The sequence below is a fragment of the Bos javanicus genome, chromosome 11 (genome assembly GCF_032452875.1).
Source record: "Bos javanicus breed banteng chromosome 11, ARS-OSU_banteng_1.0, whole genome shotgun sequence".
Classification (NCBI taxonomy): domain Eukaryota; kingdom Metazoa; phylum Chordata; class Mammalia; order Artiodactyla; family Bovidae; genus Bos; species Bos javanicus.
In genome coordinates, this window is record NC_083878.1 from 100,204,155 (window position 1) to 100,231,902 (window position 27,748).

At 52.1% G+C, this 27,748-nt stretch overlaps 1 protein-coding gene and 1 long non-coding RNA gene across 2 annotated transcripts in view; one reads left to right on the forward strand and one right to left on the reverse strand.

Annotated features, from left to right (window-relative positions):
* GPR107 (G protein-coupled receptor 107) overlaps window positions 1-20,369 on the forward strand; it is a 58,890-nt gene extending 38,521 nt beyond the window's left edge. Inside the window, exons 15-18 of the mRNA XM_061433838.1 lie at window positions 7,030-7,079; window positions 9,102-9,185; window positions 10,122-10,243; window positions 13,828-20,369. Of these exons, the coding sequence (XP_061289822.1) occupies window positions 7,030-7,079; window positions 9,102-9,185; window positions 10,122-10,243; window positions 13,828-13,924 (353 nt within the window). The 3' untranslated portion in view covers window positions 13,925-20,369. The remainder of the gene's footprint in view (window positions 1-7,029; window positions 7,080-9,101; window positions 9,186-10,121; window positions 10,244-13,827) is intronic.
* A 4,220-nt stretch (window positions 20,370-24,589) lies between these two features.
* LOC133257643 (uncharacterized) lies at window positions 24,590-25,687 on the reverse strand. The gene is made up of 2 exons (XR_009739632.1): window positions 25,495-25,687; window positions 24,590-25,229 (listed from the first exon to the last, which is right to left on the reverse strand). It is a non-coding gene; the product is annotated as an uncharacterized LOC133257643 (long non-coding RNA).
* Window positions 25,688-27,748: the final 2,061 nt, after the last annotated feature.

Consider the following 27,748-nt stretch of genomic DNA (forward strand, 5'->3'; position numbering starts at 1 on the left):
CTGCCTTACCAAAGCACGTGGCAACCCTCTGACTCTGCTGTTTGTCCCGTGGCGTCCGTGATGCCCTACCCCGGCATGTGGCACCCAGCACCACAGGTGTGGGCAGGGTTGTATGGCCTTCAGCAAAATTTCAAACAAGTCTGTGACCCTTGGGAGGGTGAAAACTATGGCTAAGTAGACTGTCATTAGAGAGAATGAGAGAAAAAAAATATCTAGTTTTTGAGATTGGCTTAATACAGTGATTTTTAATTTCTTTAAACTCCAAAACCTTTCCCATCTCAGATCACCCAAAATTCCTCTCTGTCGTCATCCTGGTCACAGCTTCTGGTCAACATTTTGAAATAGTCACTTAACCGGGGATACCACCCTGAGTATGTGTAACCTACAGCGGAAAGCAACGGGGCCTCTCACATCCCGAGGCTGAGAACCCGCCTCGTCACGGACACACCGCCGGTTTTTAGCCTGTGTGCGCTCCATCGCTCAGTGGTGTCTGACTGACTCTTCGCAACCCCATGGGCTGTAGCCCACCAGGCTCCTCTGTCCATGGGATACTCCAGGCAAGAATATTGGAGTGGGTTGCTATGCCCTCCTCCAGGGGATCTTCCTGACCCAGGGATCGAACCCATGTCTCTTGGGTCTGCTGCACTGGCATTCTTTACCACTATGCCACCTGGGAAGCCCCTGTGTTTTATTAGGCCTTTGAAACATTGGGGACGTAATTGCCTGAGGGGTCCCTCCCTCGGCCCCCGGCAGGCCTGCTCAGCCATCTGGGTTCTTTGTCTGGAGGGTATCAGCACGCATTTGACTCCGGGTCTCGAGGCAGACACAGTTGAAAGCAGCTCTTGTCGACTGCTGCAGCGCTCAGGGAGGTCAGGTTCTCTTCTTGCAGAGACGTTGTCTGCTGCTGACCAGGCTGTGTCTTCGAGCAGTAGGATGTCTATCCATCTTCCTCGCCGCAGTGGACTGAATACGTGCCGTGGGCACAGCCTTGGGGGTGGGGAGGGTGGGGCCCAGACATGCTGCTCAGCGCAGCTCATCATGGTGGCTGCTGGAGACGCTGTGATGGGGTGAGTGCTGACCGCAGCAGAGGCAGAGACTGCTCGGCCCTGAGGACCTTCAGCCCCTAGCAGGGGCTTCTCTGGTGCAGTTCCAGAGCAGAAGGGAAGAGAGAGGCAGAAGCATGCTTGACTCAGCAAAGCTCTTATTAGAGTTACTTTCCTGTCAGCCACTCTCTGGGGCCATTCTTGTTTCTTTTTACTAGTCATTGAAGGTAAGCTTTTGCTTACAAGGAGATGTGCGCAGAGCTCATAACTGTTCAGTGACTTTTGATCACTCCTGGGTCACTGGAGTGGATGTTTTAAGTGGATTTTGGAAACATTTTGCACCACTTTTTCACATGAGCCTCAACAGAGTGAAGGTCAAAAATTTCATCCTGTTAGGAGTCCTTTTTTCTTAGCAGACCCTTTCCTGCCCTGGTTCCTGATACCTTCTCTGTGAGATAGGTTAGTGGGGTCTCTTCTTAATGAGGCCAGAAGGCGCCCCGTGAGCTAATCGCTCCCCAGAAAGGATGCTTTTGGAGCAGGGTGGTCCCAGGTCAGGAGTGGCCAGGCTCTCTTAGGTCTGTCCCCCGCCCAGAGCAGGCCCGCGTCCGGAGTGGAGGCAGACTGTGGAGCCCGTACTGTTGAGAGTGAGTCAGCCCGAGTCTCCCACTGGCTTGGCTTTGCCATCACACTCATTTCTGTAATTTTTGTATTTGACTCAGAATTCCTCCAAAGCAGCAGGGAGGAAGCAGGGAGAAAGCTGATGGGTAGGGCAGATGTGTTTAAGCCTCGAGGCTTTCTGGGAAAGGATTGTTTGGGAAATTTTCCACCTGTAGGTGACTCTTGTGGGCCTTCGCCTCTGTGTGTCCCATAGATCTACCCGTATTAACCCCTCAGGATGGATCTCTGGCAGCTCCCGGGCATTGATGAGCATTTCAAGCCACCATCATGTCCCCAGGCTACTGGTGAATTTACAAGGCTGTGAATTGCCTTTCTTTCAGCACAAAGTGTGGGGATTAAAAGCTTGGTCCTTGGAGAGAGGGTCTTGGGTTTAAGCGGTGCCCTCCTTACTTGCAAGCTGTGTGACCTTGGTAATGTACTGAACCCTGCAGGCCTGAATCCTTCATGTATGAGGCATTGGAGGCGACGCCCCTGCCCTCATAGAGTCTCTTGTGAGGATCACATGAGATGAAGCTTGAAGGGTGCGCAGCCTGGTGCCTGGTTACTGCTCAGTAGATGTGACGACCAGCTTGTTGTTGTTGAGTTGCTCAGTCGTGTCTCTTGGCAACCCTGTGACTGTAGCCTGCCAGGCCCCTCTGTTTATGGGATTTCCCAGGCAAGAACTGGAGTAGGTTACCGTTTTCTTCTCCAGGGTATCTTCCCGACCCAGGGATCGAACCTGTGTTTTCTGCATTGGCAGGCAGATTCTTTACCATCTGAGCCACCAGAGAAGCCCTGTGACAGCCAGCCCTATTGTTTTTTTCATGGTCCCGGTTCCAGGACCATCAGGGAAGACCACTTGGGGAGTAAGGGCACGGTCTGTCTTCTTGCCAGCCTGTGTAGTAACCTTGTGGTGTAAAGAGGGAAGGTGAGGTGACGGTCCAGGGAGGGGGTGGCCTTTCCTCTGGACGGCTTACATCTGCTCATGTGCTGCTGCGTCAGAGGACTATCTTGTTAAGCATGTGAGAGGCCTGGGCTCCTCCTGCCTTGGCGGGCACCTGTTCTGTTCCCATCGGTAAAAACTGTCTGCCAGAACCCAGAGTCAAGGCTGTTTTCCTGAGCATGAGTGGGAGGGAGAGGAACCCACAAGCCATAGCCTTGTAGGAGCTCTTGAAGTGGCTGGGCTGCTCCCCTTCCTTGCCTCCCATCCCTGTCCTTCCCTGATCCCTGGGAGGCTTTTCAGAACCTTCCAGCCCGGCCCAGTTCCAGAAGAGTCAGGGGCAAGTTGGGCATCTGTCTTATCGGTAAAGCCCTCCAGGGCATTCTGGTGCTTACCCTAGTTAAGAGCCATTGCCGGGAAGAAGTTGTAACCCACCGTAAAGAAATTCTCCCATGAAGGCGACTGATGCCCAGAGAAGGCAGTGCAGACTGGGCACAGGCCTACGGTGTTCTGATGTCGCAGGGATCGGAGTGCAGGTCTCCTGGCTCCTGTCCGAGGGATTTTTCCTGCCACCACACTCATTCTTTTACCATATTTGCTGCTCCTCGTGGTGGGTCAGAAATAGCCCAGGCCGGGGAGCCTACACTCCCACGGGAGCCCAGCCCCGCCGTGGTCCTTAACTGCCGGGAAAGCTTTTCTGGAAGGAAAGCCACGGGAGGCTTGAGATTCCAGGCTGCGACCTGCTCCATCACTGCTCCTTGCATCATGCTGGCGAGGCTGCCCCCTCGGAGCCGGTACCTCCCCCGCCCAGCAGGCTGACGCAGCGTGTGCATACGGCTGCCCCGCTGCCAGGAGAGCCCGGGGCCACCGCTGGTTCCCAGTCACTTACGAGAGCCTGGGCTCCTGCCAGAGGTGGCAGCTGCTGCAGCGCAGTCACTACCGGACTGGAACTGCATCCACTTGAACAAAACAGGAGTTGGGGGTGCTCACTCTTTGCGCAGCTGAAAATCAAAGTACAGCTTCGGCTGGCCCTCCGTCACTGTTGTTCCTACACCCTACACACCGCAGGTCCTGTAGTGCTGTAGTATTTACCATCGGGGAAAGAAATCCGCATGTTTGACCTGAACCGGAGCAGCTCGAATCTGTGTTGCTCAGGGATCAACTTAATCCTAATATAATCCTAGTGCTTTAACATCAGACGCTCCTCCACTGCTTAAACCCGTGTGCTGTTTGGTTTCCACGTACCGCCTCATCCATCCCTCAACAGCCCCAGTGGTAGGTGGTGGCGGTGGTCTTGTATTGCAGGTGAAGGAACTGAGGCTCAGAGAAGTCAGCCGACTTACCTGAGGTCACACAGCCCGTAAGCAGCACAGATGGAATTTGACCCCAAGGTGTTCAGATGCGCGGGGCCTGTGTTGTTACCCACTTATTTCTCACAGTAAGTGAGCTTCATTCCTGCCTTCGCAGCCTGGGTTGTGGCAAGAACACCTTATGGGACCCCGGAGCCTGATCCCATAAGCAGCAGTCTCGCAAACAGATGTCTTTCTCGTGACTGGAAGTGACGTCCGTCGTGACGGGTGGGTTTGCAGATCAAACTTGAGCTCTGTGCGTTGCGACTGCGTCTGTCAGAGTCACCGCTGATTGTTCCTAAGGTCCATTTACTCATCTTCGCACAGCCCTGGGATGGCCTGGTGGCGTTGCCCACGCTGGTGTTTCCCCGTAGGGCCTGGACGTGGGTGTGCAGGCTCACTCGTCGTGTGCTTCCTGGCCTGCCTCTCTTCCGAGTGTCTGATGGGCAGCCTGCTGGCACGCGTCCCAGGGAGGTAGCAATGTGGTGCCTTCCTGTCCTCTCCTCTCCTCTCACCCCCACGAGACCTGCAGTGTCCTAACCCCCTGCCTCCTCTTGGTCAGCTCTGCCTCTGCCCCTGATTTCCTTCCTTGTGATAGCGGCAGGGAGGGGGAGTGGATTCAGACTTCCCCTGAAGAATTCTCCGGTATCCTCAATGTCACCCCTGCTCCCCAGCCACTAAGACGAGGTCACCTTGTTCCCCACTCTGCACTGACAGGGACCCCACCACATCTTAGAGGAACCTCCAAAAATTCAAAGGTTTTGCTCTCAGTTGGATTCTATTCTTTCTTTTTTTTTGAGCCACACCACATGTCTTGTGGGATCTTAGTTCCTTGGCCAGGGATTGAGCCCACACCCTGGCAGTGAAAGAGCAGTCTTAACTACTGGACCATCAGGGAACTCCCTGGGCTCTTATTCTTAATTCTTCCATCCTTTCTTCAAAGAGGTTGTTCAAAAATGCTAATGTGATCCAGGCTCTGCCCTGCTCGAGACCCTCGAGGCTCCCTGGGGCCTTGGCACCCTCAAGGAGGGCCGCTTGTGGTCTGTGTCTGACTCAGTCTCGGGTTTTGTCCTCCACCCAGCAGAGTCCCCTGCCTCTCTGGCACCTCCAGACCTGGGTGCCTGCTCCTCCCAAGCGTCCTCTTGGCTCGACCTCTCCACTCTCACTCCCTCCTGAGCCCCAGTCAGGCCTCTGCTGGGACACCACCTCCTTTGGGAATCCTGACCCTCCCCGCTGTCCCCTTGGTCTGCCTCGGGAGCCCTTCATTGGGGGTGGCCATGGCAACCATGCACATCCCAGCACAGCACCTTGAAGTCCAGGAATAGAAACACGCCGCTTCTTTCCTTTGGGTTCTTGCTGAAGCAAAGGCAGGAGTTTCATTTGCCAGGATCTATTTCAGCAAGCAAAATTCAGAAGAGACTTCTAAAGCGTTTTCATCATTTAAATGGTCCGATTGTTGGTGCCATTCTTTCTCAATTACTCACGATGACGCAGATTAAACGTCCAAATGTAGGAGCGATTTGCTTGTGTGGAAGGGCCCCAGGTCTCAGAGGCCACCTGGATTTGTGGGGCAGAGTGCAGCACGAGCCAGCCGCCTCTTTGACCGCTGCCGGCGTGAGCAGATTCGTGCACGTGCACAGGAGGAGCACTGCTTTATACAAACGTGCAGAGTTTTAAATCTGGTGACACAGTTATCTGTCACTTCTTGGTGTAAACATCTTGTCCTCAGTGAAACCTCTCCTGTCCTGCAGGCAGTGGGGAGTCCCTGACCCCACACCGCACCGCCCGGGTCTCTGTGGGCCGGGCGTGGTGAGGGGGCGGCCCTGATCCAGCGCCTCTCCTTCCCTGAGGGATGGAAGCCGCTGCCCCTGGGGCAGGCTCCGCAGTCACTGCTGCATCCCGGGGCCCAGCCCAGAGTCAGCGTAGATTAAAAAGGACAGAGAACCAGAGAGACATAATAACAGCAGGACCACCAGAGGGGTTGCTCGATAAGAGAGCTTTGGGTTATCTGGCTCCTTCATTTAGCTCCTTCAGGTGCCACATGAATGCGTGAGTCCATCGCGCTGTAGACACGGGTGTCAGAGCCTCTCAGTTTGGGGCATTAGAATTGCCCAGATTTTTTGAACCTCATCGGCCCACTCTGTTTCTCAGAGCAGGTTCTTACAGATACTATTAGTTGGTGATCACCTTGAAGGTTAATTTAGGATTTCAGGAATCTCTTTGGGAACCTAAGCTCAACTGCCCCCCCACTAATCACGGGCCAGAGGAGGGAGACGGGAAGTCAATCCGTCACCATCCACAGTTCCATTCCTAAAGGGAACCAGTAATTAAATGCCGTTAAGCAAAATTAATTTGCCTCCTGCCGGAAGGTTGATGATGAATGAAAGGCTTGCTAATCGGAGAGGGAGCTAGGCTACCCTCTGTGGTCATCAATATTTCATGGCGGTTGGTGGTGGCAGGAAGTTAGCTGTTCCTGGCTCCCTGACCTTGAGCACTCTGGGAGGTAGGACAAAGCTGGGGAGGTCGTTTTTAAAGGGTTTTGTTACAAGACACAGTGAAAACCTAAGTGAAATTTGCAACACACACCCATGGGTTAATTGGGTTTACACCCTCAGTTAGCTGGAGAGTCCCCTGAGACCATTCCTAGTAGAGTTGCAGCTCTGTAGCCGCAGTGGCAGAGCTGAAATGTTTAATGATGGCTTTGCGGGTTGGAAGAGTCGGGATTTATAGTGTCTGCTAATTTCTGTGGTGTCACTATCCTCCCAGGAAGGCCGTTTAAAGCTTCTGAACCCGGGACGGGAAGGAGCGCTGGTTTGCTGGAGCTGGGGGCGCCAGCCTGCTGCCCCCACGACTCCCAGATCCTTCCTGGAGATGGGGGGAGACCCTGCCAGGCTTCATGTCCAGAACCACAGAGGTGCCCCCTGGTGGCGCCCCCATCTGCGTTAGCCTCGGCCTCTGGACCGCGAGTGTGCTTGCTGGTGACAAGCTTTAAAAATGAGAAAAGCAGCAGCCTCTCATGGTGTTGTCTTCTTCTCCCCAGCTGCTATTAACTTAGCGAAGCTGAAACTTTTCAGACATTACTACGTCTTGGTGAGTAAAAAATCCCTAAGTCTGTGAATAAGGTCAATTCAAGAAATAGAGCTAATGAACTAGCTCCCCGGAGTACCTGAGTTACTTACTACTAGGTTTTAGTTTTACATCTGGCTTTACATACTCAGAAAAGTAACACATGCTTGATAGTTTTTAAATGCAGAATGATAGGAACACAGTGAAAGCCATTTATGACCCTGAACCTTCTGTTCCTTCCCTTTTCTTACTCCTCCCCCAGGTATTACAGTTTACAGTTCAGTCATTATTTCTCTAGATTCTTTTCTAGGCAAACGCCATGTACAGGCGAACGCCATGCATAGCTGTTCCTTTAACTTTTTTAAAAAATTGGCTTACAAAATTGGGATCATGTCTAAAAACATGACTGAAGTGAACACAAAAAGTCCATATAAGCGTACCACCAAAAGGAGAACTCGCTATAAAATATTAGGGTCATAATTTCCCGGAATGTATAAGCTATGGATCTCCTAGAATTTTGCTTGCCTACTTCCAGACGAAAGTTTCAGAGTAGTTTTCATCTGTGGTTTTGGCACTCACTGTCGCTCTGCACAGTCCCTTCCCCGTAAGCCTGTCTGTCTGCCCTGGGCACAGCCCAGTGAGCTGTCCGCTCCGGTGGGTCCACATGTTGAATCCTTGTCATGGCCTTCTTTCTAGGGCACTTAGGATGACTGGTCCTTCCTCTTGACTGTAGACCTCGAACATTCACAGGATCTCCTGAAGGGACTAAAAGCCATTGTTTTCCCCGTATGGTTTTATTTTGCTGTTATTGCTGGAAAACATTTCTCAAAGCCTGGGACTGAAAAACTGTTAGCCTTTGGGGCTGGAAATCGGTGGGTTATGTATGAGAATTTTATTTTCTTGGGCTCCAAAATCACTGTGGACAGTGACTACAACCATGAAATTAGAAGACACTTACTCCTTTAAAGGACATCTGACACACCCAGATAGCTTATTAAAAAGCAGAGACATCATTTTGTCGACTAAGGTCCATGAAGTCAAAGCTGTGGTTTTTCCAGTAGTCATGTAAGGATGTGAGAGTTGGACCATAAAGAAGGCTGAGCGCTGAAGAATTGATGCTTTTGAATTGTGGTGCTGGAGAAGACTCTTGAGAGAGTCACTTCGACTGCAAGGAGTTCAAACCAGTCAATCCTACAGGAAATCAACCCTGAATATTCATTGAAAGGAAGGATGCTGAAGCTCTAATACTTTGGCCACCTGATGAGAAGAGCTGACTCATTGGAAAAGACCCTGATGCTGGGAAAGATTGAGGGCAAAAGGAGAAGGGGCCACAGAGGATGAATGGTTGGATGGCATTGCCAACTCAATGAACATAAGTTTGAGCAAACTCTGGGAGATAGTGAAGGGAAGCTTGGCATGCTGCAGTCCACGGGGTCACAAAGAGTTGGACATGACTTAGCAACTGAACACCACCACCACCAAAAATATATGAGAATTAGGTGAGAAGGAGGTTACTCAGGAGTTAAGAGCAAAATATCCTGTTCACGAAAGTGATTGTTATCAATATCTTAGTCACCTAGAGAAAAAGAGGACATCCTCTCAAGTAGTGGAGAGTTTCTCTCTCTGCTGATTTATTAATCAGCACTGCTGCTGCTGCTAAGTCGCTTCAGTCGTGTCCGACTCTGTGCGACCCCATAGACGGCAGCCCACCAGGCTCCCCGTCCCTGGGATTCTCCGGGCAAGAACACTGGAGTGGGTTGCCATTTCCTTCTCCAGTGCATGAAAGTGAAAAGTGAAAGTGAAGTCGCTCAGTCGTGTCTGACTCTTCGTGACTCCATGGACTGCAGCCCACCAGGCTCCTCTGACCATGGGATTTTCTAGGCAAAAGTACTGGAGTGGGGTGCCATTGCCTTCTCTGATTAATTAGCACTGTAAGTGTCAAATAATTTTCTTCAGGTAGCTGCTTTCCCCTTAGCAGACGGTTGGAAGAAAGCAGTGCTATGATTTCTGCACTGACTTTATTCTTGTCTCTCTGTTCCTCATTAGATCGTATGTTACATATACTTCACCAGGATTATTGCATTTCTCCTCAAACTTGCTGTTCCGTTCCAGTGGAAGTGGCTCTACCAGGTATGCGGCTCAGGGGACAGTGCCAGGGAACTTGTGTCTGAGCAGGAAGTCTCAGGGTAACTTGAGATGGTTCCAGATTTATTTGGCAGTGGCCACTAAGACCGTCTGTCTCTTCTGGTCCACAGTTAAGATGTGTTTGTCCAGGAAAGCTGCTGGATTACGTGAGAAATCTGGAACTGATGTAGTTTTCAATTTTAAAAGTCCTTGAAGAGAAAAAAAACCCCAGGCAGAGAAAGCCTTGCCCAGTATAATTCAAACCTCAATGAAATGGGGCCCAATCCTTCAGTTATAGGGCTTAGAATAGCTTAGAATCCAGACCTCCCTTCTTCTTGCCTATTGTTATTATTTCAGTAATAAAGTTGTCTTTGTAGTATTCTAGAGCTAGTTTAACTACTGGGTAGTCACCAAATGATTTAGAGACTAGTTTTTGGAAGCTCTCACTTGGTGCTTTGGACGTTATAGGGAAATGTATGTATATAATGAGCTCTTCAAAGATGCCAGTGAAGACTTAAAGCAAGGACTCTCAAATGTCCTCTCTGGGAAGAAGTGAAAGTCATTCAGTCATGTCCGACTCTTTGCGACCCCATGAACTATACAGTCAGTGGAATTCTGTGGGACAGAATACTGGAGTGGATAGCTTTTCCCTTCTCCAAGGGATCTTCCCAGTCCAGGGATTGAACCTTCAGGGATTGAATCTCCCACGTGGCAGGTGGATTCTTTACCAGCTGAGCCACAAGGGAAGCCCTCTCTAGGCAGAAGGCTTCAGCAAGTCCCCTAAGGAACATGGTCCCCAACGGTCAGCTTTGCGTTTGAGTGGCAGATCAGTGAGCGGTGGGTTACTGGGGGGCGGGGTGGGGGGCAGTTTGTTTGGTTCCACTGCTTTCTGAAGAGCGATATTCTAATCCCTTTACTTGGTGGTGATTTTAAAATTCGCAGCTCCTGGATGAAATGGCCACGCTGGTGTTCTTTGTTCTCACGGGGTATAAGTTCCGTCCAGCTTCAGACAACCCATACCTACAACTTTCTCAGGAAGAAGATGACTTGGAAATGGAATCTGTGTAAGAATCTCCTTTCTTCCCTCCCCGGCCTCGCGCCTGCCTCATTGAGCAGCGTGGTGTGAACGGGAGCAGCTGCTCTCTGCAGATTATCGCCCCCCTTTCTTCCCTCCCCGGCCTCGCGCCTGCCTCACTGAGCAGCATGGTGTGAACGGGAGCAGCTGCTGCTCTCTGCAGATTATCGCCCCCCTTTCTTCCCTCCCCGGCCTCGCGCCTGCCTCACTGAGCAGCGTGGTGTGAACGGGAGCAGCTGCTGCTCTCTGCAGATTATCGCCCCCCTTCCTTCCCTCCCCGGCCTCGCGCCTGCCTCACTGAGCAGCGTGGTGTGAACGGGAGCAGCTGCTGCTCTCTGCAGATTATCGCCCCCCTTCCTTCCCTCCCCGGCCTCGCGCCTGCCTCACTGAGCAGCGTGGTGTGAATGGGAGCAGCTGCTCTCTGCAGATTATCGCTCCAGAGCTGGTCCCTCTGCGTTTAGGTGCAGGAGATGGACACTCAGGCCCCAGGCTTGTGTATTCAGTTTGAGGTCCAGTATCTGCCAAGCATCACTTAGTCTTTTCAGGGGAAGTAGAACTTGCCATCATCTGAGGCATCCTTGGAGCCTGCTGCCAGCAACTTAGCAGCAAGATCTTGGGGATATCCTTGGCCTGTTCAGAACTACTGGGGATGCGTAGCCCCACTTCCCATTGGGCCTGCCGGTGGAAGCTCAGGTCTGACAGTGTAATCATCCAAGTCATCTGTAGGTCTGCTAATGATCCTCGCATGGCCTTCATTATCAGATAACTTGATGGCTTTTCCCAGTTAGCACAGTGACTTGACCTATATCTGAGCTGTAAAAAGAGCTTTTCTGAGTCACAGGCTAAGTGACTCTAGGGTCCTGTTTTCCGGGAAGGGGCAGTCATTTTCTAGAGAAGTGAATAGTGATTGAGAGTATTTGCTTGTAAACTGATGAGTTCTGATGGGCTAGGTCCGCAGTTGTATCTGATGACGCCCCTGCGGCTGAGTTCCTCCCTCCCTGTCCACTCTTTGAAGTGTGTGGCCTCCAGCACAGGCAGCTTTTCTCTCTTCCCAGTTCAGAGGCTGAGCCTTGACCCACGGCAGGCTCTGCTGGGCTGGCGGGCAGGTCGGGCAGCGTAGGATGCATTCAGCTCCTCTGTGGAAATAGTAATTGGAAGCAGAGCCTACTTCTGGGCCCCAAACACCAGCTTCCTGTTGTGCAGAGGAAGAAACCCCTGTGGAGGGGAGCGCAGGGGAACCGCCAGATATACCTTTTCTAGAAGTAACAGAATCCGAGCCAGGACCGCTGGTTGAAAAGGCACAGATGAGAGTCCACCTGGAGTTGAGCATGCGTGTGTGCTAAGTTGCTCAGTCGTGTCTGACTCTTTGCAACCCTGTGGACTGCAGTCCACCAGGCTCCTCTGTCCATGGGGTTCTCCAGATAAGAATACTGCAGTGGGTTGCCATGCCTTCCTCCAGGGAATCTTTCTGACCCAGGGATCGCACTGGCGTCTCTTATGTCTCTTGCATTGGCAGGTGGGTTCTATACCACCAGCACCACCTGGGGAGCCCAGAGTTAAGTATACATTTATTTTTTGCTGTAATTTGTTTGGGACCACATTTTACAAAACGCCTCTTCTGTTAGGTTGCTTTTCAGAAACTCCCCTGCCCTCCTCCCTCCACCTGCATCTTGCTGCTGTTCCTCATCTTTCAATACAAGCTTCAGAGCATCCCCCCGTCCCCTACCCAACCCCGGTAGAGGTGGTTCCTCATCCTGGGCCGTCATCAGGCCTGCGTCCTGGCACTTCCATCCTGTATGTCTGGGGTGGCTCTGCGTGTCCATCTGAAAGACTGTCCGTTCTGCTGGGCACTAGGCCCCCTGAGAGCACCAGTTCCAGCTTCATCACTCTCTGTTCTCACCCCAGGCCTGTCATGATAGAGGGAATGTGGTTTTCTCTTTTGGGCCATCATGTGGCAAGGAGTATTTCCTTAGGGAAAGCAAGGGAGCAAAGGCTGTCCCAAGCCTGCCGTCTGAGCCATCCCTGGGTTGTGATGCCTGGTGCCCTGCCCTCGGCGTCCGCATGTGTTGAGCTCCTCTGCCTTCTTAACACGGTGCGGCAGCCACAGAACCAACACTTTACACTCACCAGCAGCCTCTGCAGGAATCCTTCGGTTCCTACAGGAACCACCTCCCAGTCGTGGCTTTATCAGAAGTACAGATAACCCAAGAGAAAAGCCCAGCCCTGGGGGAGGACTGCATGACCCCGAGGCTTGGTCACAGCAGCAACATGACAACAGAAAAGAAGGGAGAAAAACTTCTCTTTCCTCACTCCACGTGCAGTCGTTTGTCTACTGTATAGATCCAGCTGGACAGACACTAGATGTGTCTTGTGTAGAGCCACTGAGTTGCCATTTGTAGGTAACAGGATCTGGGAGTTGGTGGGGGCATGGGAAGGGTCCTTGGAGAGAGAGTGCTGGGTTGGCTGTGAATTTTACTTCACTGATTAGGAAATTCCTCTTGGTCCACGATGGGGGACAGAGGTGCCTTATGTTTCTTAGAGTACTTCAGAGATGCTGGGCCGGGGTGTTTGTTTTTAAGGCTCTTTCGTAGAACGTTTTTAGCTTCATAACATTGAACAGAATTGAACAGAGGATGCAGATATTCCCTCCGTGTGCCCCCCACCCCACATGTGCGTAGCTTCCTCCATCAGCAGCATCCCCTCCACAGGGCCCTTTCCTTACAACTGATGAACCTGCGCTGACTCACCATCGTAACCCCAGCCCGTAGTTTACAGCAGGGCTCGCTCTTGGTGTTGCGCACTCTGCGGGTTTGGACAGATGTGTACCCGCCGTTACAGAGGCGTACAGCGTCGCTGCGGCGCCCTGAAGTCCCCCGGGCTCCGCCGACCGGGGGAGCTCGTGTCTGCTTGGTGTTCCTGTGGTGGAGCCACGCGGCTGCGTCGTGAACACGGAGAGCCTCAGGCTCTGTCTGGCTCCCACTTTGTGAGGCAGGAGGTTGTCCTCTCCTGGACCCTACCTCCTCAAGGGATGTCGTGATTCACTCCTAGTCTCTGTAACCGTCAAAGAGTCTTTGGGCCCAGAAGGTTCCTCCAAACCCGTGGTTCTATCCCAGGTCTCAGAAGTGAGCCACTGTGGCTGTTTAGTATAAAGTATCTATAGCTGATTAGCTTTTTTTCCCCAGAATGTTAATTACGACACAGATAATAGTGTCATAATTGTGACTAGTTTTATATATATATATATATATAACTTTGTGACGGGAAGAGAGAGAGATTAACGTTGGTTGTGCTAACAGCTGACGTGCCGTGACTCAGCACAGCAGAGCACCTGGCTGCCTGTCATGACAGTTCTAGGAAGTCAGGATCATGTTTATCCTGCAGCACAAGGCGGGGTCACGTGACCAGGCACGCTCACACAGCTCAGCTCGCATCAAGCAGGCCAGGATTTGAACCCGGGTCTGTCCGACTTCAGAGCCAACACCCTGCACCCCTGGTTGCCGCTGGGCTGCAGTGCGGGCAGCCTTTCACTCAAAGACTGAGGTTTCCCTCGTTGTTGTTTTTTCCCTCACTCAGAGTGACGACATCAGGGGTAATGGAGAATATGAAGAAAGTCAAGAAGGTGACCAATGGCTCGGTGGAGCCGCAGGCCGACTGGGAAGGCAGCGCGTGACGGAGCGGCTCGGAGGGGCGCTGGCAGAGACTTCTAATTTATTCGCAGTCCGGTTGGTCAGCGGGAGCGTCAGCCCCTCGCGACGGCGACACCGCAAAGCTCGCGGCTGGAGCCAAGCGCCACGGAGACCCAACTTTTCACTCTTTTCTGGATGCCGGGTGCGCGCTGGTGACAGGCAGCTCGCATTCTCCTTCAGGTGGTAGTGGCGGGGAGGGAGTGTAAGAGGAGGCAGGGGAAAGGAAGCCTTTGTTTTTAATTTCTATTTCCGCTTTTTAATTGGGGAGCTCTTCAGGGAGACGCAGTTGGGACCCAGTGTGTAGCAGGGAGCGCTGGCAGATGGGGGAGCCCGCCGGCCCGGGAAGGGGCATCAGGAGGCGAGCCGCTGTCGAGAGGGGGCTCAGGGACTCACAGAGAAGGCCGGGGCGGGGGCGGGGGACAAGTGTCGCTGCGTCCACGGGGAGAAAACAGATGAGGTTACTTTACTAAGGAAGTCGAGACTCAGTGAGGCATGAGGAGCCTGCCCCAGGGTTCCCGGCCCCGGGTGTCGCCCCAGACTTTCGTCCCGAATTCTGAAAGTGACCAGGGGCAGCGGTTGTCTGAGGGCCGCGGTGTCACCGTCCATCGGGGCTCTGCTGGTGGCAAATGGTTTGCTGCCTGATGGACGGACAGAATTGTGTTCTTAAGCTCGAAAAGCCGCCCCTGCTGGGATTTCCCTGGCTTCCCCAGCAGCCCAGGGCAGCGCCGTCTCCAGCGGCCCTGGCCCTCCTCTCACAGCTGCCCCTGTTCTGTGTGCTCAGAAGCGGGGGAATGGGAAGGACTTTCCTTCAGGAGCAGCCTGGGGCAGGAGGGGTCCTGTTAAAGCAAACCCTTAGTCTAAGCAAGCTTTCCCTGTGAGCCGGGCAGGACTTAGGAACGGAGGAGTGGCGCGGACCTCGTCCCTGTGTTCCAGTGTGACTGAGTGGTTTTACTCTCGGGGTCTGGGGGTGGGGAGCCCCTTTCAGGAATCTCAGTGAGGTTCTCTTCCAAACTTGCAGAGCGTGGGGCTGAGCATGGGTGGGAACGGCACTGCCGCTGCGCTCGGAGCCGAGGCCTTTGAATAACGGGGCAAGCCCAGAAGGTCCACCGTGACCCAGGGCGTAGCGGGGCCCGAGACGGGGACTCAGACACCGTGTCAGGAATGTGGGGTGCTGGCCATGCAGGTGGCTCCCAGCACCCGCGTGTGTGTCAGAAGCCTGAGCCCTCCCTCGCCTCCTGAGTGCCAGACGGTGACGGCGGCTGGGGGTGCTTCTCAGACCGCTGGCCTGGAAGGGTCGATGAGAAGCCACAAGATTTAGGGGTGCCGCTCAGCATCTCCGGTTTAGGAACCTGAAGAGTCTCTACTGAGAAAACAGTGGTTCCCCTCCCCTGTGCCCGTCTCCTCCCAGCTGACCGTGAGGACGCACGTGCCCTTGTGCGCTCTTTGATATCCCCCTGTGCTCTCCTGGCAGACCTCCACGGGGCTCGGTCCCGGCCCAGTGTGGAGAGGAGCGAGCCCCTGGCCTGACCCTGCCCTTTGCCTTTCCACAGATATTTTCGGGGAGGTTTGTGTGTTCTCCTGTCATCAGGAGCCAGGAAATATGCCCTGAGTATTATCTAAGGGACTTTTCTTTTTGAGTTAACTCGGAGCCGTGTGACAGAAGGAAGTGGCCCGGAGAACAGGGACATTTTTCCAGACTCCTGTCTGCCTGTGTGTAGACGCCATCCCCGCACTTCAGGACCGTGTCTCCTGCCGTGGCCCATACCCCCTCCGGTGCTCCCCTCCGAAGGACACGTTTGCTGTTTGTCCTGCGAGCTGCTGTCCTTGACAAGGCCATAGACTTCTTGGCAGGAACCAAAGGTTTGAGGGACACCCCCTCCTCTCCCCAGCCCCCACCCCTGCCACCCTGAGGGTCTCCATGGAGGTGTCTTCAGTTCCTGGCCTGGAAACAGGGACGACAGTACACGCAGATGAGGGCGCAGGTGTGGGCAGGCCCTGGCCCCCCGCAGTCACAGGTGGGCGGGAGCCCCCAGGCTCGACCATCTTCAAACCCCCGTGTCCCCCTCTCTGGGCACCTCTAGGCTCACGGAAGGGCTGAGTTGGCTGCAGTTGTACAGCCCTGACCCTTCAGGACCAGGACGGTATGGGTGAGAGAAGGTAGTGGATCCGAAGTGAAAGTCAGGCCGCTGCCTTCCTAACAAATAGGTCATCTGCCCACCTCCTGTGTTGTAACTGGCAAGAAGGTTTGAAGTCAGGCCGATGAGCAAGGAAAATCAAGGCCCCAGTCTGAGACCAGGCGGTGGTAATGCAAGTGTTTTCAAAATTATTTAAGCTCCTCGTCCTGTTCCATAAACACGTGGTGTCCCTCTGTCGCTTGAATAGCTGTGAGCAGCGCTCAGCTCTCACCCTGGAGTGAGGATGGGGGTTGGGGTCCAGAGCCAGGTCTTCTGCCCAGCTGACAGCCGCTCGCTGCAGCCTGACGGTTAGAGCCTGCGCAGCCCGTGCTGGGCGCTGTCGGGGCGGTTAAACCCTCCCTTTCAGTGTTGGAGGATCGGGCAGAGAGGATTGTGCGTGTCAGGAGTGATCAGTGGTATTTATAGCTTCGCCTTCTGCCCCTGCTCCCCGTATCTGCCTGCGAGAAACACCCTTGCCTCCTCTGAGAAACCGGCTGTGGACCGGAAGTGCCACTGGCTGCGAGATTCTAGGAGGTAAAGGATCTGTTTTCCTTTAATAAGCTGTGTGTATTTTGATAGAAAAGTACTTCTTGGACAGTAAGAACAATCGCTGATCTCTCCCTTTTTTATTTTTTGAAGTCACTGATCTCTTTTTTTTTTTTTAGACTTTAAAACTTTAATGAAAAACCTTACGTATAAACATTGAACATACAGATACATACAGAACTTGTAGATAAAACTAGATAAAACTAATACTAAATCTATACAACAAAACAACTGAAGCTGTACTAAATGAGGGCCCTCAGGAGAGAAGCAGTGAGGCCTCCCCTAATCTGATCCAAATGAGGCTCCTCGTGCTGTGTGGGCCCCACCGCCTCTGGGGTCCAGGATGGGGTCCAGGTCCAGGTCTTCAGGGATTCAGACGAGAGCCTTTTCAACTTGGGCCCCGCGTTCACACTTCCTCCTGGTCTTTTTCATCATCACTGATGACATTTTTGCCATTCTCCAAAGAGCTGATTAGAGAGTTGTCTGACATCGTCTCTGAATCTTCATTATCTGCCATGTACTCGTCTGGTGTCTGAGGGCAGCAGTCATATGGAGAGGCTGAGTTCTCTTCTGCATCACTGTTGCTAATATTTTCCAGGAAGCAGTCACTTTCACATTCTGAAAGGGCCACCTTGGAGACACATGGAGTCTCTTTGGTCTTGTCACAAGTTGGGTTGACTGGCAGGTCCTCAGTGAAACCGTGTTCATTGGCTGCTCCGGCTGCCTCCAGGGGATGCAGGGGCGGTTCCTCAGCCCCAGCCTGGGACAGATCCAACACCACATCCTCCTGGGGAGCGTGTTCATAGGCTTCCCCGGATTCGTCCACCGTCCTCAGAGGCTCGTCCTCAGCCCCGGCCTGAGGTGGCTCCACCGCCATGTCCTCCTGGGGAGCGTGTTCACTGGCTTGTTCACAGGCTGTGGAGTTGGGCAGAGCCTCTTCCTCCAACGTTGAAACGGATAGCTCCTCCAGCTGGTCCTCTGGGAGCTCTTCAGTTGAGTCAGTTAAAGGGTGCACCCTATTATGTGGCCAAAAACAAACTCTCTTCATCCAGCTGGCTCTTGATGTTCTTGACATTTGAGGGGTGTTTCTTCTCGCCTTCTGGATGAGACATTCTCCCAAACAATTCAGGTTACCCATTTCTCTTTGCCACCATACATGAAGCTCTCAGCTTGCAAACACACTGAATGCGGAATGTGTATCACCACATTACCATGGCAACCACACATCACAGAACCTTCAGAATTAACTGAACTCTGCACAGGATGAGTCCAACTGCCACTGTCCAACTGCTACTGTGATTCTATGGACAAGTTTAGCTTTTCAGAGTAAACATTTTATTTCAAAAATTGAATCTCAGGCTCACACATTCCTCTCTGATTATGAAAATAATTTATATGAATGAAAATGTTCTGTCCCCAAGCATAGCTGATAGTAAACATTTTGGGGTGAGGAGGGACAAATCTAACACATTGAGAATAAAAACAGATTCTATTATTGATTAGAATATCATCTTGGTACTGATTACAAGTTTGTGCTCCTAACACACATTGAGGAGAGAAAGCCTTCCTGCAGGGCCACACAAGGAGAAAAGACAAACAAACAAAAAATGCTGAGCACCCAGAAAACTCAGCAAAGTGCTTTTCTAGGAAAGCTGAGGGAGTGGCCTGTTGACTTCTGGGGTCAGAGTCTTTGTTCTTGATGTCAGGGCGTGGTCAGGTCACGATGTTCTTGTGGTGGTGGTTTAGTCACTGAGTCAAGTCCGACTCTTGCGGCCCCATGGACTGTAGCCTGCCGGGCTCCTCCATGGGATTCTCCAGGCAAGAATACTGGAGTGGGTTGCCATTTCCTTCTCTAGATTGAAGTCACTGATCTCTTAACCGTGGCTCTTAGCAGTGGCCAAAGACCCCACTAGCCTAGTTCTCCGTCCCTGGGTGCTGTGACATTTAGCAGCGGTGCGTCTGCTGAGCACCCCTGGGGGCTCGCGCTCTCGTGAGGAGAAGCTCGTTCTAGTGTAAAAGATGGTTTCTCAGATCAGAGCCTGAGCCCAGTTTTCTTTCCAGAAACCACTCTAGAGTAAAATTTACAGGGTTGTTTTTTTTTTTTGCCCTTGGACATATCCAGCCAGTGAAGGCAGCACCCAGTCTCTTCATAATGCCACTCTGTAGGGCTGTCAGGGCAAGGGGTCTGCTCCCTCGTTGTGGGTCCCCACGACCCACATGCCCCTCCCCCTCCCCCCCTCCTGGCCCAGGCCTGTCAGTCCCACGTGGGCTCAGCCTGGGAACACAGGCTGAAGCCCTTGGTGCATTGCATCATTTTCTGCCAGCAGCTGTGAGAAGGATGTATTTTCCAAGCTCAGGAGAATTTCATCCCGAGCACGTCTGATCGCTTTCGACCGTGTGTGGTGTTCTGCCCCCACATGGAAACGGATGTCTTGTTTTAGTCCTCACCAACCAAGGAGCCCTGTCACAGATGCTGGTTTTCACTGTGAGCGGCTCTGGCCGTCTCCTGGGGCCTGAGACAGTCTGCCGCACACACCCCACGGAGCACTGGGGCCATTGGTGCTTCCTGCTGCCCAGCAGCTGAACTTCAGAGGAGCCGGGTCCTTGCCCACCCCTCCTCCTGCCCCACACGCCATGCCTCACCCTTGTTTCCTTGACCCACCCCAACCTTGAGCAGATTCAGAATCGGCTGAGTCCAGGGTGCTGTGGCCTGCGGCTTTTTCTTCTTCTTCTTCTTAAGAATTCAGTAAATTGATGGTTTTCCCACTGAAGAAGTTAAATTAGATTTTGTCTTGATACCTCTTGGTATATCAGAAACAAACCACACCAGACTTTCTAGAAGATCTGCTCCTTTACTCCGCTTCTCTCCCGGTGTTTTCGGGCAGGAGGTCTTAAGAGCTTCACCTGAGTTGATGGCTAGTCCTTGTCACTTCCACCTGGAACGCAGTTATTGATTGGCAAGCGGGACGCTCTCCAGCTTCCCCCGGGGCCTCTCCTCTCGCCTGGCAATGCACCCGCCCACTCTGCACGGTGTGTGCCTGACAGATAGTGTTTCTGGGACATGGACACGCACCTCCCCTGCGGGGCTGTGTGAAAAATGCAGCCAGGGGAGGGACAGGGAGATGCTGGAGCCAGGATTCGCTTGTTGTCACACCAGGGACCTTTGGGCTTCCGGCCGTTTGGGAAGGGGGTCCCCGATGAAGTCAGTAAAGGTCAAGATCAGACAGAGAACTTAGCTTACTCCCAAGACAGCAAGCTTGTCTCGAGGCAGGGTCTGAGGTTTGGTGGTGGGCAGGCAGATCAGTCAGGGAGCCAGCTGTCAGCGTTCTTAGCATTTAAAATACTCATTACAAAAGGATCCAAAAATCCTGTCTGCACAAGGGGGTTTCTTGACGCCTTAAGCAGCTTCTGCAGATCGTAAAATTGGATTTGCCTGGTCATGTGACCTCAAAAGAACTCAGACACATCCAATCCAGAAAATAAGTTTCATTTGGGGGAGAAAATGTCTGTAAATATTCTTTGCTTTCCGGGTTAGTTTGGGATGCAGAGGGAGTTGTCAGTATTTTTTTTTCTTTTTTAAACGCTGATGATCATTGAAGAGTATTTATGTAAACATAACGGGTGGGGGTTCCGATCAGGGTGATATAGAGGATGGATTCTCTTGCTGTGACGCAAACATGTAAAATAAAGATTCTATGGCGGAAATGTATGTTTGTGATCCGAGCCAAGTCGCCAACTCCTGACTGCTGTCTCTCCACTTCCCTCATCATTTTTTCCTTTGTGACTTTTTGTTCATTAAATTAGTGAATGCCTCCCACTCACTCCTGCTGACAATAGTGACACCTACTAGAGAAGTTCCTGTGTCTTAGCGGATCTGTGCAGCTGCTACCGAAACACAGACGTGGCTGCAACTCCAGAGGCCGTGTCTTAGAACAGATGGAAGAACAGCTGTCATTGACAGGGTCCTGCCTCCACGGGGCGGGGGTGCCTTCTGAGCCCGGTCCTGCGCGCTGCTGCCCCTGGAGGGGCTCTGACGGCAGAGACCTGGGGCAAAGCCGACACCTCGACAGGCTTAGGTCTGCCCCCTTTCGAGGCTGGCTATCCCACATCAGCCCTGCTAGTTATCCCACATCAGAATCCAAACAATCCGGACTGCCCTGGTGGTCCAGTGGTTAAGAATCCGCCTGCCAGTGGCAGGGGGACACAGGTTCCATCCCTAGTCTGGGAAGAGTCCACGTGCCTCAGGCAACTAACCCCGGGGGCCACAACTGCCGAGCCTGCACCCTAGCGCCCTCGAGCTGCAGTTGCTGAAGCCCGCACACCTGGAGCCGGCTCGGCAGCAAGAGAAGCCACCGCAGTGAGATGCCCTGTACAGCAGTGAAGAGGAGCCTCCGCTTGCCGCAGCTAGAAAAGGCTCGCATACAGCAGTGATGACCCGGTACGGCCCAAGGGAAAAAATGGTTCTAAAAAGACAAATCAGGATATCCAAGATTTTAGACTTGGAGCATTTTTGGAAGTCATTAATCCCAAATCCCTTATTTTACTAGAAATGTTTTAAATGGAGGTTTAACTTACATACAGTAAAATTTACCTTTCAGACATACAGTTGGATGAGTTTTAAGTGTGTATAAACAGCTCCAGCTGTCCCATAACTGAGGTGGAACATTTCCATGACCCCATAAGGTCCCCTGTGCCCCTTGTCGGTCTACACCACCCCCTTTCTACAGCTGCCACAGCTGCTGCTCTGATGTCTATGCCGTGGTTTGGTCTATTCTGGAAGGTCGCGTGCGTGGGATCCCACTTGGGTATATGGCTTCCTCCATCAGGAGATGTCTGTGACTTGTCCATTTAGATCCCTGGCTGTAAAGCAGCAAAAATGGGGGCCTGGACAAGGTTGTGTCCCACCCTCCACCTCGCCCACCTGCTGAGCGTCGGAGCCGAAAGGAGAACCCGGGTCTCCTGACTCCAGCCTTGGGGTAATGAAGGTAGAGTCACGGGCCTCAGGCACTGCTGCTGTGCTGATAGGAACGTTCGGATGACCCTCTGTTCGCTGTCTCACAGAAGCTCAGGTCCTTGTCCTCTGGCCCAGATTTTCCAGTTACTGGCCATGCCTCGCCCGCAGCACCTTCCTGACTCTACCCAGGCCTTGGGTTATCAGGGGTATCTGTGGAATGAAGCCTGAGGAGAGGGGACAGGGTGTTCTGAGAGTGGACAGCTCAGGAGTCAGGTGAGGCTGTCAAGAGCGCGAGGTGCTGAGGCAGGAAGGGGACAGCTGAGGGAAGGTGCGGGAAGGACCCAGGGACCGTCTCAGACCAGTGCGTCTCAGACCTGAGCAAGCGTGAGTCCCCCGAAGGGCCCAGGGCTTGTGATTCAGTAGGTCTCCTCCAGGCCTGAGAGGTTGCATGGCTAACAAGCTCCCAGGCAATGCCGCCTCAGCTGTGCCAGGTCACACCTCGAGAGCCCAGCTCCCTGGTTGAGACCTGCCCCAGGACTTCACAGGCTGTGTTGAGTGCCCACCCATGCAGACTCCTGGACCCACAGCAGTGAGCTGGCATCCTCTGGGCCCACCTGGCGGGGTTGCAGCAGTAATCGGGTGAGGAGGGTACAGGCAGGGGCTGGGGTGCCAGCTGAACCACTCCCCTCCTTGGAACAAGGAGGCTTCGTCCTCCCCGGTTAGAATCACAGGTATCTGAGTCAACTACACACGAGCTTCACAGGCTGCAGAAGACACTACCTGGACCCTCTATCTCGGGGTGCCACTCGGGCAGGAAGGCCCGTGCCGGTGGGTCTGAGCTGCCTTCTGGTTTCTCTAACGAGCTGGTCATACAGGGCTGACCCAGATCTGCTGGCGGAGAGCAGCCCACCGCCCCCAGGAGCCCATGGAGTCCTCCTGGTGCCCACGTGGGCTGCTTCCCTGTGGCAGCCACCTCCTCCGGACGCCCTTCCCTTCCCTGGAATCCGTCAGGTCAGCAGGTGGAGAGGTGCACGGTCCCTCAGGCTGTGCAACAACGCGGCTGCTAAGTGGGGTGAGAAAGCGCTGACTTCCTGCAGACCTGAGCCATCCCCGGCTTGAGCTGCGTGCCCAGCGGGCACTGCTGAACATCCATCCAGCCCTCACGCTGGTCCGGCCCTACACATGGGGAGCAGCTGCCTGTGCGGTTTGGGGGCTGGATTTTATGGGGTCGTGCCCCTTGCAGGAACCACACCCTACACCAGTCCTTCCCAGTTGCCACGGATGCTGACCTTCATAAAAACCGACGAAACTGCTCATGAGAACATGCAGAACTGAACTTGAATCTCTGCATCAGCCATTCTCAATTATGCGTGTAGCAGGCGTCTCATTCAGGTCTTGGGCTCTAGTCTTCCAGGCTCAATAAGGGCTGAAGGCATGTAATACACTAGTATTTGCAGAACTAGAGTATAAATAGTTTGGCTTCCACTGCCTGATGAGAGAGCTGTGGCAGGGAATGGGGGTGGATGGGGCAGAGTTGAGCACATGACCGCTGCCCCTACTTCCTCCCCTCTTTCCTCCCACCCTTTCCAGTTTAACTGACCCCTTTCCACCAGCAATACAGCTTGTTGAAGTTTTTCCCAAAAATCTTGGGGAAAAAAACTAAGTCTCCCCAGGCTAAGCAGCAGCCCCCACCCCCAACTTACAGGGCAAGCTTCTTAGGTCTGCTTTCCCTCCCAGGCACAGGTTCAGGAATCTGCCGGCCAATATAGGAGGTGCGGGTTCGATCCCTGGGTCAGGAAGATGCTCTGGAGAAAGAAATGGCTACCCACCCCAGTATTCCTGCCTGGAAAATGCCATGGACAGAGGAGCCTGGTGGGCTACAGTCCGTGGGGTCAGAAATGAATCGGATGCGACTGAGTGTGTGTACACACGCACGCACGCACACCCACCTCAGTGCAGTCTGGGTTCCATTGGCCGAAGTCTCCTGCAGTCTTTGAGGCTGGGTTACTACCTGCTGTGACTTCAGCAGCTTACGGCACCGTGGGACCCTCCCCCTGGAGGCTTCACCCCCAGCTTCCTTCAGCTGCCTGGCCACAGCTGGCTTCCTGTGTCCATGCATTTGGTGTTAGCTTCTCGGCCACTGCCCAGCTGTCTTTTCCCGCTCTCTGACACCCAGGATTTTATTTCCAGCCTAGAGCTGCCCTGAGCTACTAATGGCTTATTCAGCTGCCTCTGGAACTGGTGGCTTTTTTTTTTTTTTTCTTCTCGCTGTGCCTTGTGGCTTATGGAACTTTTTTGTTCCCCAACAGGGATTGAACCCAGGTACTTGGCAGAAAGAGTGCTAAGTCCTAGCCACTAGACTGCCAGGAATTAATTCCCTTCCTTTGGCTTGTTTTAAAGGCACTTCAAAGCCACATTTTCAAAATGAAATTCCTGGTAAATGTGATCCAGGCCAAAAACTTAGGGCCTTACCCTTTTTTTGTTGTTGTTGTTCATTTAAAAAACATTTTTTCAGCATATAGTTGATTTACAATGTTGTATTCATTTCAGGTGTACGGCAAAGTGAATCAGCTATACATACACACATATCTACTCTTTTTTAGGGTCTTTTCCCGTATGGGCCATTATAGAGTACTGAGTAGCATTCCCTGTTACCTATTTTATATGTAGTGGGGTGTATGGGCCTTATCCTCGACAACTCCTTTTCTCCCACCCCATCCCAGTCCTGTGGCTCCAGCCCACCCATTTCTCTTTCCCCACTTTGCCAGGCCAGCCACGCACACCTGTCACCTGGATTACAACATCAGCTGCTGCCTTGCCGCTGGCGGCCTGGCCCCGAGTCTTGCCCCACCCGCAGGCTTTGCCACAGTGACTGCCTGCTGTGTAAAGCATGGAGACGCAAAAGCAAGGGCGATGCAAGGTCAATATGCAAAGATCAACCCTTTCTGTACACTTGGAATGAACAGTCCATACAATGAAAGTAAAACATTTCCATTTACAATAGCATCAGAGAGAATAAAACAGACAAATTTAACAGAAGTGTAAAATTTATACTCTGAAAGCATTGAAAGAAATTAGTGAAAGTCACTCGGTCATGGCCGACTCTTTGTGACCCCATGGACTATACGGTCCATGTAATTCCCTGGGCCAGAATACTGGAGTGGGTAGCCATTCTCCCCCAGGGGATATTCCCAACCCAGGGATGGAACCCAGGTCTCCCACATTGCAGGGGGATTCTTTACCAGCTTAGCCACCAGGGAAGCTCTGAAAGATGATTTAAATAGAGTCCATTGGACAGCAAGGAGATCTAACCAGTCCATCCTAAAGGAAATCAGTCCTGAATATTCATTGGAAGGACTGATGCTGAAGCTGAAACTCCAATACTTTGGCCACCTGATGTGAAGAACTGGCTCATTGGAAAAGACCCTGATGCTGGGAAAGATTGAAGGCAGGAGGAGAAGGGGATGACAGAGGATGAGGCAGTTGGATGGCATCACCGACTTGATGGACATGAGTTTGAGCAAGCTCCGGGAGTTGGTGATGGGCAGGGAAGCCTGGTGTGCCGCAGTCCATGGGGTCGCAGAGAGTTGGACACGACTGAGCGACTGAACTGAGCTGAAATAAATAGAAAGCAATCTCATACTCATGGATCAGGAAACAATATTGTTAAAGAGGACAGTACTCCCCAAATTGATCTTAGAATTCGATGTAATCCCTGCCCAAATCCCAGCAGCTTTCTTTGCAGAAGTTCACCATTTGTTCTTCAAATTCATGTGCAAATTTGAGGAATTCATAGTAGCAGAATCTGCCTGCAATGCAGGAGACCAGAGTTCAATCCCTGGGTTAGGAAGATCCCCTGGAGAAGGGAATGGCTACCCACTCCAGTATTCTTGCTTGGAGAATCCCATGGACAAGGCAGCCTGGCAGGTTACAGTCCAAGGGGTCACAAAGAACTGGATACAGCGGCGCGGCACTGGGGGTGCGGGCGGCGAAGGGACCCCGGGGCGCCTCGGCCGGGCCCCAGCAGGCGGAGCGCGGGGCTGCCCCGAGAGAGTCCGCGGCCCTTCGGTGCCCCGGGATCCAGACCCCGGCCTGTAAAAAAAAAAAAAAAAAAGAACTGGATACAACTGAGTGACTAACACTCTCACAGTAGCCAGAACAATCTTGAAAAAGAACAAAGCTGATGGACTCCCATTTCTCAATTTCAAAAATACTACAAAGCTGTCATGATCAAGAGAATGTGGTATTGGTATAAGTATGAATGTATAGCTCAATAATATAAAATACAAAGTCCTGAAATAAACCCAAGCATTTATGAGAAGGGTGCCAAAACCATTCAATTCAATCTGAAAAGGATCTTTTTTCCTCCCCAACCAATGCTGCTAAGGAAAACTGGACATTCACATGTAGAAAGTAAATTTGTAACCGTATCTCACACCATATACACAAATTACCTCAATGGATCTATACACTTGAAGCTATAACACTCTTACAAGAGAACATGGGGTAAATCTTTATGACCCTGTATTAGACAATGGTTTCTTATGTATGACACCAGAGACAAGCAACAAAGAAAAGGTAAATTGGAGTTGATGCAAATTAAAACTTATTCAAAGGGCATCATCAAGAAGCTGAAAAGACAGCCCGAATATTTGCAAATCATATATCTCAGAATGGTCTTGTTTCCAGGATGTATGAAGAACTCATATGACTCAATAAAAAGGTAACCCATTTTTCAAATGCGCAAAAGATCTGAATAGGCGTTTGGCTTCACATAATAATTTCAACGTTCGTTTGTGACATGTCTCAGAATTTCCTTCCTTTTTAAGGCTGGGTAACATTCCATTTTATATACATACTCACACATACCATATTTTGTTTATCCATTCATCCAAGATTGCCGGGAGAAATATCAATAACCTCGGATATGCAGATGATACAACGCTTATGGCAGAAAGTGAAGAAGAACTAAAGAGCCTCTTGATGAAAGTGAAAGAGGAGAGTGAAAAAGTTGGCCTAAAGCCCAACATTCAGAAAACTAAGATCATGGCATCCGGTCCCATCACTTCATGGCAAATAGATGGGAAACAGTGGCAGACTTTATTTTTGTGGGCTCCAAATTCACTGCAGATGGTGATTGCAGCCATGAAATTAAAAGACGCTTACTCCTTGGAAGGAAAGTTATGACCAACCTAGATAGCATATTAAAAAGCAGAGACATTCCTTTGCCAACAAAGGTCCATCTAGTCAAGGCTATGGTTTTTCCAGTGGTCATGTATGGATATGAAAGTTGGACTGTGAAGAAAGCTGAGCACTGAAGAATGGATGCTTTTGAACTGTGGTGTTAGAGAAGACTCTTGAGAGTCCCTTGGACTGCAAGGAGATCCAACCAGTCCATTCTGAAGGAGATCAGTCCTGGGTGTTCGTTGGAAGGACTGATGCTGAGGCTGAAACTCCAATACTTTGGCCACCTGATGTGAAGAGCGGACTCATTTGAAAAACCCTGATGCTGGGAAAGATTGAAAGCAAGAGGAGAAGGGGATGACAGAGGATGAGATAGTTGGATGGGATCACTGACTCAATGGACACGAGTTTGAGTAAACTTCGGGAGTTGGTGATGGACAGGGAGGCCTAGAGTGCTGCAGTCCATGGGGTTGCAAAGAGTCGGACACGACTGAGCAACTGAACTGAACTGAACATGCTCAGACTGCACCCAGATCTGTGTATTGGATCACATCAGTGTATTGATAATTACAGCACAAAGGAGCGCCGTGAGGGACTTTGCTGCTGCCTCTCACACTTTTATCTCCTCTTCTCTATCCCACACTGGAACCTCAGGTTTCTCAGACTTGTGGTGCAGGTGAGACTGACCCCATACTCCCCGCTCTAGGCTTGAAGCTCTCAACTGGTTTAGACTGGTCAGCACATCCCTTGTCTCCCCACCCCACCACATAGATTGGCTAGCAGGGGAGGAAGTAGGTCACTTTCAGCAAGATGCAAACACCAAGTGGGCCGCCTAAACTGCCCCCTGCAGCAGGTTGGAGAACCTTCCTGAGAATGGTCTCAGTGCTGAGGATGCAGAGCCAGAAATGGAGAGGGGAGACCTGGATCCTCTCAGAGCCTGTACACCTGGA